Raw genomic sequence first — 14,631 nt, 5'->3', positions numbered from 1 at the left:
AATAATAAAATGGAAATAAAATATTTAATGGAAGGGGGAGAGAGGAGGAACCAGTAATACAACCACTGCCATCGTTTGTTCTCTGACATGACATATTTCACAAAGTTAATGTGGTACTTTAGATTATGAGCTATTCTTAAGGGACATACAGACTGGGATGCATTAGATCTAGTTTATAGATAATATACATTGAACTAGCCAACATATGGTATGATCAGCAAGCTCAAATTAAAAAAAAGTAATATCCTAAAAATACTGGATATATATAGGTAGCATTTCCCTTGGCACACTGTGCAATTTCTGTTAACTTCTTTGTTTAATTTTATTACAACAATATGCCTTTGAACACCTATTATGTAACTTAAACCATTTGGTACTGCCAGTAGTACCAAAATATCAATAAATACGGCTCCAGTTTTCAAGAAGCTTAATATATAGAAACACTGTCCAATACAACTTTCTACAATAATGGAAAAAGTTCTATATCTGCACTGTTCAATATGGTGGCCATTAATAGCATGCAACTATTGAGCATTTGCAACATGGCTGACATGACTAAGAATTTAAATTATTTTATTTTATTTACATGAATTTAAATACCACTTATGGGGCTAGTACCTATGGTATTGGACAGCATGAGGCTACAGCAAGACAAGGAAAAAATAAACATAACTTCAGTTTGTCATGGTACACACTAAACTAGAAATAGATACAAAGGTTATGAAAGCAAGGGAAAGGAATGCTAAAGGCCATCACTTTGAATGGCTTCTGAAAGTACTGATGGAAGAAAAGGCATCACACAAAGAGGAACCCAAACAACTAAAGGCATACATGTAAAAGTGCACTGCAGAGAGATTTAAAAGTAGTTTTATATTACTCATGGAAAAACTCACTATAAACAGAGAAGACAATGGAAATAAAGGCATGTGGGGCCACAATGTACTAATATTATATGTAAGGTTTAGGAGCTCATCTTTATTGTATTAGAAAGCGGAATAGGCACTGGTAAGTAAACCTGGTAATTAGTATGATTAGATCTGTGCTCACAGTTGGAATAAATTAGTGTAAATTAGAGGAAGATAAGAAATTCTAGCCAAAAACTGGAGTTACATTTCCTTAGAAGAAGCTTGGAGAAGGCAATGGCACCCCACTCCAGTACTCTTGCCTGGCAAATCCCATGGACAGAGGAGCCTGGTAAGCTGCAGTCCATGGGGTTGCTAAGAGTCGGACACAACTGAGCGACTTCACTTTCACTTTTCACTTTCATGCATTGGAGAAGGGAATGGCAACCCATTCCAGTATTCTTGCCTGGAGAATCCCAGGGACGGGGGAGCCTGGTGGGCTGCCGTCTATGGGGTCGCACAGAGTCGGACAAGACTGAAGCGACTTAGCAGCGGTAGCAAGAGCAGAAGAAGCTTGACAATTCTTCTAAGAAGAAACTGTAAACCATTTATATAATTAAATTGTCCTGTCTGTATAGCAGTCTGTTCATCTAAATAAACTTCAAAGACTCTATTCAAACTTTAGTAAGAAACAAAACACAAGAAGTAGATAGCAGTGGAAAAATCAATACTTCAACCAACGCCCATTTGAAAGTCACTAAGTTTTAGCACAAAGCTGAGGAAATGCACCTTCCCAAATGAGTTCCTAAGTCTTTAATCAAGTCCACAATGAAATAAGAATTGGCAAAGTATTATCCTTTTTATTAAATTCTGGAACATTAGCTTATTATTATCAGAATGCTTAAATATCACTATAAGACATCAACTGCATTCCAAAAATAAAAGGCCTCAAAGATAAATTAAAACAAGATAAATTAAAATAGATATAAACATGAATACAAAGAAATCCTACTTTATCCATGAAAAACAACAAATAAAATTCCAAAAACATGGAATTTAAAAAAATCCAAATCATTTCATCTCAGCATACATATACAGACTCTAAGTGCTACCAATACAGTAGTAATTTATCTACTGTTCCTTTGAATTTCCCATATGCAATTAGTATATCATCATAATTATCATACCAGAAATTATATTTCTATACATGTACTTTTCAGAAAAGTCTTTTAAAAATAAAATAATTTTACAATAGAAATTTAAACAACTGTTTCCAAGAATATTCCAACATGCATTGACTGTTACTAAGTAAAAAGAAAAGTGAAAATATTTTTAGGCAGAAAAACCCTAACTAAAAATGAATTTTCTGGTAAGCTAAAAAGCCTGGATTAGTTATAATAATGTGACTGAAACAGTGTGACTCAAAACAATTTTTTTTAGAGCAGAATAAACAGAAACTAGGAAATCTCTTCATGTATAAAATATAATCTGATTTTATTCCTAAGTGTAAAATTTGGAATTCTCTATTAATATGATCTCATAAAGTAAATTAATCACACTGTGTGATGATACAAAACTTCTATACTTACATTTTACAAACTGGATTATGAAAAGCCACACAATCTAGAATTACGATATTCTTTAAAAAAAACAACCAGCATAATCTATCAAAATACAGAACCAAGTAGTGTAACCAATGAAATCTTACATGAGTCAAGGTAGTTGGAAGTGGTTGTGAGGTAGGAGGAGTCACAGCTAGTGTAATTAATGAACAAAAGCCATGCTGATCAAGTCTATAAGAGCAATTCAGAGCAGGAAAGGTTACAGGGAGAACTGCTTCTGCATAGCCACCACTTACTCTGGCTTATTAAATTATAAAAATCTGGCAAGAAACTTCAGACATAAAATTGAGTCAAATTCTAGAAAGGTTAAATATGACTCTATTTTTCATTATGTATAGGACCTAAGTCTTGTGTTCAAAGGCTCTTTGTTACTTCACCATGAATTTCCTCCACTGTTCACTTTTTCAATCTGAGGGAAGAAAAGACTAACCAGACTAAAACTAATGATTAGAAAGATAAATGGTTAGTTAACAAAGCTGCTACTATCACACTAGTTGCCTTCACAGACTGCAGAGAGTAACACCTGGTGGTAAGGGGCAGAGGGAGGTTGGATATCTATTTGTGAAAGAAGCCTAAAGCTTATTCCTACTTGAGTTATGAACTATTGCTTATTCTAAATCACTACATAATTTGACATTAAATTATTAGCAAATTAATAAAACATTTTCTTTGAGAAAATTAAATTCAAATGTTATATGGGTTTTTTAAAAAAATCACTATTTAATAGTACTATCTTTAAAATTCACCTTCTTTTAAAAGCTCAGAAAGAAACAGGAATATTACATTTCAACTATCCTTTCAGCATCCTTACATATTTAGTAGAGGATGGATATTATTAACTACCTAAATAGAGAGCAAGAATCCAGTATTGTAAGGAAAGCAAACTAATGATAATAGATAAGCTAATTTAATACAATATGAGTGTCTGAGTACCCTGATCTCTACTTCTTTTATACTCTAACCAATTGTGTCTACATCTCTGTGATGCTATAGTACCCTGAATATAGTCCAAGACTTCAGGCTTAGTCTTCAGGAAGAATATGTGTAAAGGCAATCAACATTTTATGGAATACTAACTCTGAATCCAGCCATGAAGTCATAAATTGTGTATTAGATAATCTAACTTTTGACATATATATACACACCAGGAAATTTATGCTCTGACACTAAAAGAACATATGCATATTTATTATATAAATACATGTACATCATTTGTAATAATATACATTTATTATAAGCATGGTTTAGTCTGAAAAACGTTCCCAACTATTTCAACTGTATAAACCAACATGCATGTTTTTAAAATTATAACCCCAATTTTTCAAACTCAGGTGTATCCAACCTGCTGATTCCAATTAAATACAACATATTAAGCAGTTCATGTAACTATATAACCAATAGAAAATAAGAAAAAAAAAATGGATCTTACCTGGTAGTTTCTTTTCTCAGATAATGTATGTCCATCAGTCCTCACCATAGAGTCGTGTCCTTTCCTCACAGTACTGGAGGCAATCAAATAGAACTGTCACTCAAGGGTCGTGTCACAGGAAGGACCGCCCACCAGTTCTCCCTCTAGAGTGGAATTATCCAAAAGCCGTCATAATTACTAACATGTAAACATATGAACAGCAGCAAAAATATCCAATATGATACATAGAAAACAAAACCAAAAGTACTTTTAATATTCTAATTGATCTTCCTCTTAACCATCTAGGAAGGGCTGGACTGGCAGACATACGTTATTTGAGATAGAAGTTATTAAATATGAAAACCTTTTCCTTTGCAATTAAAACTGTCCGCCAGACTGCACACATAGGAAGAAAGTTATAATGAATAAAAATGGAGTGAACAAATAAATGCAGCCCTGAATTGACATATTTTTTCTTTTAAGTAAACATTGTCCTGTTAATTTCAGAAATGTTCAGTTAATTCAGATCCTGTTATTTAATTTCAAATTCCTCTCCTCCAAATGCTTACTTATATAGCTGCTATTTATTCAGTTTATGAGGTTTATTCCTATGCCATAGGATGTGAATACATCATATAATCTTAGAATTGTAAACAGATGCAATAGTCCATTAAAATTTATCCCAATGAAGGGTAGCAACAAATGTCAACTTTCTAGATGCCTTGGTCGTTCAGTCCTCCAATTTCATGCATGCTCTAACAATTTGCTTTTTTACATCAGGGCAAAAAAATTAACATAGCTTATTTCTTAACCTGGCTAGAGATAAACAAGTCCATAAATGACTAAGCACTGTAAACCTCAGACACATTAAAAGGAAAAAAAACAAACAAATCACTGAGGCAGAGCTACTAATTGCCAGAGATGTTAACTCAAAACTGTAAATTGAATATGAAAGACCAAAAATTCAAAAGCGGTATCTACAAAGAATTTGTAAACAGATGTTTTCAAAACACAAGTTTTACTTTTACCTAACTTTTAGTAAAATGTTTACTGCTTGCAATGTGGGGCACCTGGCTTCGAGCCCTGGATTGGGAAGATCCCCTGGAAAAGGAAATAGCAACCCACTCCAGTACTCTTGCCTGGGAAATTCCATGGATGGAGGAGCCTCGTAGGCTACTGTCCATGGGATTGCAAAGAGTAGGACACAACTGAGCGACTTCTTTCACTTTCACTTTTCCCCTAGGAAAGCAGTAAGTAGCATACATACAAAAGTCACAACAGTTGCTAACCACTAAAAATTATAATCAAATTTAGAGCAATCATTTAACATCAGACAAAATTCACTTTGGAAGAGGATGACATCTAATTTAAATTCACAAGAAGTATGAATCAATTTTATTAAAACCAATAAACATGCATATACACGTACAGATGGATTACCCCTAAAAAGCAATCTAGTAAGAAGAGCAGAATATTTTTCAAGGAAAACATTAAAATTAGTATTGTTAGGTTTACGTTTTAAAAAGAATTCAAGTAGTAAAAACCTATTCGCCACCTCCCATTTTATGTTTGGTAACAAGTTACTGGGTACTTAATTGTGACCATCTTACATTGTAAATGTTTCGCTAAAATACTTCAAAGATGCCTGGCTCTATGGCAAAAATGTAACTGCACTACCAAATTTATATGTACTACTGGAATTAAACATCTCTTTTAAAAGTAACAAAGGAGAAAAGTTTTTTAAAGAATAAGTGTATTTATCACTATAAATATAATCCTAGCAACTGGATTATTCATAAAGAAAAAATGATCTAGTGAATTGGGGGGGTCAAGAACAGTTTAAGTGACATATTCAACTTCAATTTAAATGTTCATGACAACCACAAAATGAGAAGAAAAGTATATATTATGCATCCCACATCCCCGAAACAACATTAACCTTGTTTCAATGTATTTTATAATAAAATAGATTAAAACAGCACTTGTCTCATTAACATATTAATGACAACGTTGAATTCAGTGAACAGTAAGTGTGAAATTTCAGTTTTTTCTTAGGAAATTAAGCATGTTTTCCTTCTTAAGTTTAAAAATAAGTTGATGCACTATCCTCCATTTGTACTAGTTTAATAAAAGATATGTCAGAAATCTAAAGTCAGGCAAGGCCATCCCATTTTCAACAGCCTAACATTATACATATAAGAGATGATTAGGACTTTTTCTACTAAATAATACTATAATTAAAAATAAAAGTTAATATTTAACCTGTACATTCACCAGATAACAGAAAAATACTAATTTTAGAGTACTATGGATTAGTACAAAAGTAAAACTTGTTTCTTTTGTCTCCCCAGTGTGGGTAACATTAAGTATTTCACAGCTTAGGGTTTCAAACAACAGCCACTATAGGCACACCTCCAAGAACTGCAGGTCCGGTTCCAGATCACAGCAATAAAGCAAATATCACAGTGAAGCAAGTCATGCAAATTTTTCAGTTCCCCAATGCACATAACTATTTGTTTACACTATACTGTAGCCTATTAAGTGTACAACAGCATTATGTCTTAAAAAAAAAACAATGTACATCCCTTAACTTAAAAAAAAATTACTGCTAAAAAATATTAGCCATCTCTGGAACCTCCAGTGAATCACCATCTTTTTGAAATACTAACATCAAAGATCACTGATCACAGATCACCAAAACAAATAAAACCATGACAAAGTCTGAAATAATCTGAGAATTCCAAAATGGGATAAAGATATAAAGTGAGCAACTATTGGAAAACCACCACCAACACTTGTTTGATGCAGGATTACCACAAACCTTCAATTTGTAAAAACATCACAGAATTAAGCACAATAAAACGAAGTGCAGTTGTTAGGGGAACCAATGACTGAAACTACTCACCCTGGCCAGACATGCGAGTAACCGCTTAACAACAGGAGGTTTTGGTAAGGAGCACAGAACTAACAAGCTACCACCAACTGGAACAATTTGGGAGAGAAGACACCAGTCCACATGTCCCATCAAGCTTTCAGAATCCTTCTCCCTGGCTGAGTGACACACGTGCCACCAGGAAAGACCCTGAGTCAGAATGATAGGCCAGAGACAACCCTGAAACTAATCCCATGTCCATAAAAGCCAAGACTGCAAGCCACGTGGCAGAGCAGTCCTCCTGGGTTCCCTAACTACGCTGCTCTTACCTGGACGCCCCTTCCCAGTAAAGTCTCTTGCTTTGTCAGCACATATGTTTCCTTGGACAATTCACTTCTGAGTGTTAGACAAGAGCCCATCTTGGGCCCTAGAAGGGCCCCTCCTGCAACACAATGAGACAATAAGTGTGCCTGAATATGTCCTAACCAGTATAGCAATCAATATTCTATACGGAACAATAACTAAGAAGCATTATCTTCTTTTAGTAAACAAAGGAAAAAAGAAATGAAGATACTCCATTTTCTTCTAGGTAAACAGATAACATCTGTCAAAATTATCTTATATTAAACTAACATTTGTCACCAATATCTTATAGTAAATGAAAATGCTCAATAATAGACTGTGTTGATGCTCATATTAGGAATGGAAGGACAGTGAATAGATAAAAGAAAGTGTGAATAGATATGTAAGACAGAGAATGTGAAAGGAAGTAAACGTGAGAAAGAACATGTACCGTAGGTGCCTAAATTTACTAAAGTTTATAAGGAAAGATATAAGCATCTGAATGCAGAGTTCCAAAGAATAGCAAGAAGAGATAAGAAAGCCTTCTTCAGCGATCAATGCAAAGAAATAGAGGAAAACAACAGAATGGGAAAGACTAGAGATCTCTTCAAGAAAATGAGAGATACCAAGGGAACATTTCATGCAAAGATGGGCTCGATAAAGGACAGAAATGATATGGACCTAACAGAAGCAGAAGATATTAAGAAGAGATGGCAAGAATACACAGAAGAACTATACAAAAAAGATCTTCACGACCCAGATAATCACGATGGTGTGATCACTGACCTAGAGCCAGACATTCTGGAATGTGAAGTCAAGTGGGCCTTAGAAAACATCACTACGCACAAACCTAGTGGAGGTGATGGAATTCCAGTGGAGCTATTTCAAATCCTGAAAGATGATGCTGTGAAAGTGCTGCACTCAATATGCCAGCAAATTTGGAAAACTCAGCAGTGGCCACAGGACTGGAAAAGGTCAGTTTTCATTCCAATCCCAAAGAAAGGCTGCACAATTGCACTCATCTCACATGCTAGTGAAGTAATGCTCAAAATTCTCCTGCCAGGCTTCAGCAATATGTGAACCATGAACTTCCTGATGTTCAAGCTGGTTTTAGAAAAGGCAGAGGAACCAGAGATCAAATTGCCAACATCCGCTGAATCATGGAAAAGGCAAGAGAGTTCCAGAAAAACATCTATTTCTGCTCTATTGACTATGCCAAAGCCTTTGACTGTGTGGATCATAATCAACTGTGGAAAATTCTTCAAGAGATGGGAGTACCAGACCACCTGACCTGCCTCTTGAGAAATCTGTATGCAGGTCAAGAAGCAACAGTTAGAACTGGACATGGAACAACAGACTGGTTCCAAATAGGAAAAGGAGTATGTCAAGGTTGTATATTGTCACCCTGCTTATTTAACTTATATGCAGAGTACATCATGAGAAACGCTGGACTGGAAGAAGCACAAGCTGGAATCAAGATTGCCGGGAGAAATATCAATAACCTCCGATATGCAGATGACACCACTCTTACGGCAGAAAGTGAAGAGGAACTCAAAAGCCTCTTGATCAAGGTGAAAGAGGAGAGTGAAAAAGTTGGCTTAAAGCTCAACATTCAGAAAACGAAGATCATGGCATCCAGTCCCATCACTTCATGGGAAATAGATGGGGAAACAGTGAAAACAGTGTCAGACTTTATTTTGGGGGGCTCCAAAATCACTGTAGATGGTGACTGCAGCCATGAAATTAAAAGACGCTTACTCCTGGGAAGGAAAGATATGACCAACCTAGATAGCATATTCAAAAGCAGACACATTACCCTGCCAACAAAGGTTCGTCTAGTCAAGGCTATGGGTTTTCCTGTGGTCATGTACGGATGTGAGAGTTGGGCTGTGAAGAAGGCTGAGTGCTGAAGAATCGATGCTTTTGAACTGTGGTGTTGGAGAAGACTCTTGAGAGTCCCTTGGACTGCAAGGAGATCCAATCAGTCCATTCTGAAGGAGATCAGCCCTGGGATATCTTTGGAAGGAATGATGCTGAAGCTGAAACTCCAGTACTTCGGCCACCTCATGCGAAGAGTTGACTCATTGGAAAAGACTCTGATGCTGGGAGGGATTGGGGGCAGGAGGAGAAGGGGACGACAGAGGATGAGATGGTTGGATGGCATCACTGACTCGATGGACGTGAGTGTGGGTGAACTCTGGGAGTTGGTGATGGACAGGGAGGCCTGGCGTGCTGCGATTCATGGGGTCGGGAAGAGTCGGACACAACTGAGCGACTGAACTGAACTGATGCACTGTTTCCCCAGTAAATTTTAGAAAGTTATAAAAGACAAACATTTATAAAACTAAAATGAAGTTTTCTATAAGGCAGTGATGCCAAGACAGAAAAAAATAAACTGTAGTTACCTTTCTACCTTAAAAAACTAAAAAATTAGGAAAAAATATATCAAACAATGATTTTCAGAAACTTAATATCATCTCAGGCCAGAGATCAAGAGAAAAAACCAAGTGAAGTAAGGCTTTATTGCCTATAGAGTTATGAGGCTGAAACACAGGGAGGGGGTTAGGGGCTGGAACCCAATCTGAGCCCCAAGAGTCTCTACGAGTTAAGGGAAAAAAGAATTGAGTTAGGGGAACCACCAAAACAGTTAAATTTCCAGGGCAAATGGAGAGAAGGAAGCTGCAGACAAAGGGCTCCAAAGGTCTAGAGAGAGATTCTCCTCAATGTCTTCGCTAAATCTGTGCATGCATGTGAAAAAAGTTGTTAAGTCCGAAGAAAAAGTCTCTGAAAAGGAGTAGTTAGAATAATCCCCTCAAAGGCATGTTCCCATCAACCAGTTAAAGGCGCTCAGTCATGTCCGACTTTTTGCAGCCCCATGGCCTGAAGCCTGCCAGCCTCCTCTGTCCATGGAATTCTCCAGGCAGGAAAACTGGAGTGGGTAGCTTATCCCTTCTCCAGGAGATCTTTACACCCAGGAATCAAACCCGCGTCTCCCGCATTGCAGGCGGATTCTTTACCTTCTGTGCTACCAGGGAAGCCCCTCCCATCAACCAGAGTAGATATTTTAACACAGGGGCTACTGAATACAGTTCAAAAAATAATGAAACCAAAAGAGCTTTAAACCAAAGAATGTTCTTGACCAGCACTAACACAGCTTAAAATCAAGCCTCAAAAAGATCAAACAATTGTAAATAACATTATACCCCAAAATAAAGCTGAAAAATATTTAAAATAATACAACATCAGCATTAAATAATGTAAAATTAAATGTCTGGCTTCCCATCAGAAACACTAGCCATGCAAAGAACCAGGAAATACAATCCACAACAAGGTGAAATATAAAAATGGAAAAAAAAAACCAACAGTGATACAGATGATAGAATCAGTGGACAAGGAGGTTAAAAGGTAGTATAGATGTATTCTATGCTGCTGCTGCTAAGTCACTTCAGTCGTGTCTGACTCTGTGGGACCCCATAGACAGCAGCCCACCAGGCTTCCCCGTCCCAGGGATTCTCCAGGCAAGAACACTGGAGTGGGTGGCCATTTCCTTCTCCAGTGCATGAAAGTGAAAAGTGAAAGTGAAGTAACTCAGTTGTGTCTGACTCTTAGCAACTCCATGGACTATAGCCCACCAGGCTCCTCCGTCCATGGGATTCTCCAGGCAAGAGTACTAGAGTGGGGTGCCATTTCTTTCTCCGAGATGTATTCTATACATTCAAGCAAATAAAGAAAACTATGAACATAATAACAGAAATGCTAAGTATCAAACTGTATCATGCTCTTGGTGGTGGCGGTTATATGACTCTATACATGTGAAAAATACCACAGAATGATAAAAACATGAAAAGGTGAACGCATGAAGAAAATGATGAAGTGAGTTAATTTGCGTATCTAGTCAGTTATATTGACTTCTGGTTTTGAGACACCCCACTCCAGTACTCTTGCCTGGAAAATCCCGTGGAGGGAGGAGCCTGGTGGGCTGCAGTCCATGGGGTCACTAAGAGTCGGACACGACTGAGCGACTTCACTTTCACTTTTCACTTCATGCACTGGAGAAGGAAATGGCAACCCACTCCAGTGTCCTTGCCTGGAGAATCCCAGGGACGGGGCAGCCTGGTGGGCTGCCGTCTATGGGGTCGCACAGAGTCAGACATGACTGAAGCGACTTAGCAGCAGCAGCACTATAGTTATATAAGATGATATCACTGGAAGAAGACAAGTAATGGGCATCTGTACTATTTTTGCATCTTATGAATTTATAATTATTTGAAAGTCCAAAGATTCTTTAAAGGCCCAAACTGATCATTTTAGAGATAAAAATTTAATATCTATAACTAAACATGCATTGGAATTCTTCTGGAGTAAAAAACATCTTAATGAATTTGAAAAGAAAGGCTTAATGAACTTGAAGATACAGCAGGGGAAAAAAATCCAAAATTAAACACAGTGAGAAAAGAAGGTGGCGGGGTGGGGGGAAAGGAACCACAGGACAATGAACTGTGAGTTAATATCAAGTGCGGCAGTGAACTGCTGAGCAACATCACAGAGTCTAAAATTAATCTAACAGTATCCCAGAAAGAGTACAAGAGCAAGAAGGACATTAAAAAAAAGAAAAAAAAAAAACACGCCGAATTCTTCCTAATTTCATGAGAACTATAAACTCAAAGATCCAGTAACTTCAACACCCTCTAAGGAGAACCAAAAAACAAGATTATTATTTGAGAGTCAAACTACTGAAAAATAGTAATAAGGAAATCATAAAGCAGTCAGCAGGAGAAAAAAAGAATATACACAGAGAAACAGAGACATAAATGATGGCCAACATGTCATCAGAAACAAGAGAAAAATTAACTTTTTTTTTGGATGGGGTGGGGTGAGGCTTGTGAGATCTCAGTTCCCAGATCAGGAGGGACTGAACCCAAGCCACGGTAGTAAAAGCCCAGAATCCTAACCTCTAGGTCATCAGGGAATTCCTCTCAACATTTTTAAACTATAGAAAGAAAGAGGAAAATAAAACATTCAACCAAGAACTCTAAATCTATCTAAAATATCTTTCAAAAATGAAAACAAATACAGTCACTGTGGAAGCGTTTGGCAGTTTCTGTTTTGTTTTTTTTTTATGAAGTTAAACATACACTTAACATATATATAATAGCCCAGCAATTGTGCCCCTGGGTATTTATCAAAGTGTACTGAAAATTAATGCTCATACCAACCTACATGTGAATGTCTGTACCAAGAAAGGTGTCCTCCAGTGTGTGTGTGCTTAGTTGCTCAGTCTTGTCCGACTCTGCAACCCCATGGACTGTAGGCCGCCAGGCTCCTCTGTCCGTGGGGATTCTCCAGGCAAGAATACTGGAGTGGGTTGTCATGCCCTCCTCCAGGGGATCTTCCCAATCCAGGGATAGAACCCAGGTCTCCTGCACTGCAGGCAGATTTTTTACCATCTGAACCACAAGGGAAGGGATAAATAAAATGGTATATCTATACAACAGAATTCTATTTAACAATTTTTAAAAAGCTATTAATTCATGCAACATGGATGAATATTAAAAGTACTTCCTAAGGGAAAGAATTCAGACCAAAAAGGGCATATAGTGTTTCCATTCATATGACATTCTGGAAAGGCAAAGCTATAGAGACAGACAATAGATCAAAGGTTGCCAGGGAACTGGAGAAGGGTGGAGGAGTGACTGAGTACAGAGGAGACAAAGAGGGAACTTGCCTGTCCTGAAATCCATAGAACTTAACCACATGAAGAGTAAAAGCTCAATGTATGCAAATTAAATCAACCAGGAGTCTAGAAATACAAATACAGTTACTGGCAAAGAGTAACTGTATTACAAATGTTTGGCATATCCACACTGAAGAGGGTATGGAAAATGGTGCTGACCTTAATAACTTTGGTAGACAGTATTCTGACTGGTAACTGTAGCAGAAAAAAAAGAACTGTATATGAACACTGTGTTCTGGTTGGTAAAGTGATTCCTTACAAGGCTACAGATTAATGTAATGCTGAAACAACTATACATGTCTACTGAAGACAAGCAATCAGTAAAACAGATGCTGGCTGGTGGGAGCCAGATTTTCCACTTCAGGGAAGTTACAGGTAAGCAAGGAGGAAGAGCTGGAACAAACTATGCAGTACTGGAATAGAGTCAGAGATACCTCTACTGGTACCAGTTTGTTCTCAACCATGAAACACTTTAAATAAGGTAATCATTCAGATTATTAGAGATGGATCATTTTACTGGTATGTTGTATGTTGCTTGAAAATAAGTCTGTAAAATGCTACATATATCAAGCTTGATAAAGTAATATTTAAAAGATCTGTAAGCAATGTAAACAAAGCTGATTTTCTAAAGCCTCCATATTGTACTAAATATTTCCAAATAACTAGTTGAATAAGGATCTCCAATCATTTTAACAGACTGATATCAGAATTAAATTTCAAAAATGCAAAGCATGTAATACATATATCACTAGGGTCTACTCATGCAATAACTTTTATCATATTCAAGATACTTTTAGAATAAAGTTACTGAATATACCAGTAGAAATGATAAACATTTTATGCCTTAACTCCGTTAAAAACCCTTAAAATAGATTTAGTCATGTTATCTGCTTAAATTTGACAAGAAACCAGTAAAAGGGAAACTATAAACCAAATCTTACATAAGAAAAAAAAAAGCAGGCTTATTCATCCTACGCCTTTCCCTAATATGAGGCTAACAAAAATTAAGCACCTAATATTCTCTAAATAAACGCAAACTGAACCCTGATTTTTATTTCAAAAAAAGATTTCTCAAAACAAGAAATTGGTTAATCAGTGGTAAAATTTCTAGAAAATTTACTTTATTAGTGAGGAGAAATAATCATTAACTTTAGTCTCCATATTCTATTAAGTTCTATATATCATTACCATACAAAAATATTATACCTTGAACAGAACAAGAACCAGACAATCTGAATTCTAGTGAGTATTAGCCTGACCAATCTCTTCTATGTCTTCAGTTTCCTAGTCTGTAAAATAAAGTCATCAATTTACATTAATTTTTTTTAATGTGTGCAGCTCCAATGTTCTGTGTCAAAGCAATCCATTTAGGAAAGTGGGTAATTACAGTTGATTTTTTCCCGTATTTTTTTCCTCTCACTTTATTTCTCAGTAGTACATCATAACACTGCCCAAACATTTTGGAGGTTGGGAATGATATCTAAAAGATTTTAATTTGGTAGTTATTACCACACTCAACTAAGCTACAATGTGAATTTGGTCAGGTTAAAAGAGTTGAACTTGTTAGGCAGGTTTTATTTTCTGATATAGAGGATATTTATATTCCAGATAAGGTATTAATTAGAACACATTACCAGATGTAACCAATTTCACTGAAGCTCAACAAAAGCTGAAGCAAACGCACACAGCTGTTATATTTTAAATCTTAGGCTTCTCAAATTCCAGAACTGTTTCAAAGAAACGTTTTCTTGTTAGTAGGTAGGCTGTAGTTACAAAGATTTTATAAACTATTTCTGACCTAATTTTTGGTT

The 14,631-nt window shown here is 36.5% G+C and overlaps 1 protein-coding gene across 6 annotated transcripts in view; it reads right to left on the bottom strand.

The window, feature by feature from the left end:
• Nucleotides 1-14,631, bottom strand: part of CNOT2 (CCR4-NOT transcription complex subunit 2) — a 132,081-nt gene that overhangs the window by 80,316 nt on the left and 37,134 nt on the right. For 3 of the 6 annotated variants that reach the window (XM_027542545.1, XM_027542544.1, XM_027542547.1), the window contains exon 2: nucleotides 3,894-4,036. The exons of 1 other annotated variant lie outside the window; for it this stretch is intronic. Coding sequence is in view for 4 of the 5 variants with exons in the window: in XM_027542544.1 (XP_027398345.1) it covers nucleotides 3,894-3,941 (48 nt within the window). In the remaining variant the exon portion in view is untranslated. The remainder of the gene's footprint in view (nucleotides 1-3,893; nucleotides 4,037-14,631) is intronic. 2 more of the 6 variants (XM_027542542.1, XM_027542546.1) reach the window with 1 other exon arrangement.

Source organism: Bos indicus x Bos taurus, chromosome 5 (genome assembly GCF_003369695.1).
Source record: "Bos indicus x Bos taurus breed Angus x Brahman F1 hybrid chromosome 5, Bos_hybrid_MaternalHap_v2.0, whole genome shotgun sequence".
In the NCBI taxonomy this organism is placed as follows: Eukaryota; Metazoa; Chordata; class Mammalia; order Artiodactyla; family Bovidae; genus Bos; species Bos indicus x Bos taurus.
This window is presented reverse-complemented; position numbering and strand designations above follow the sequence as displayed.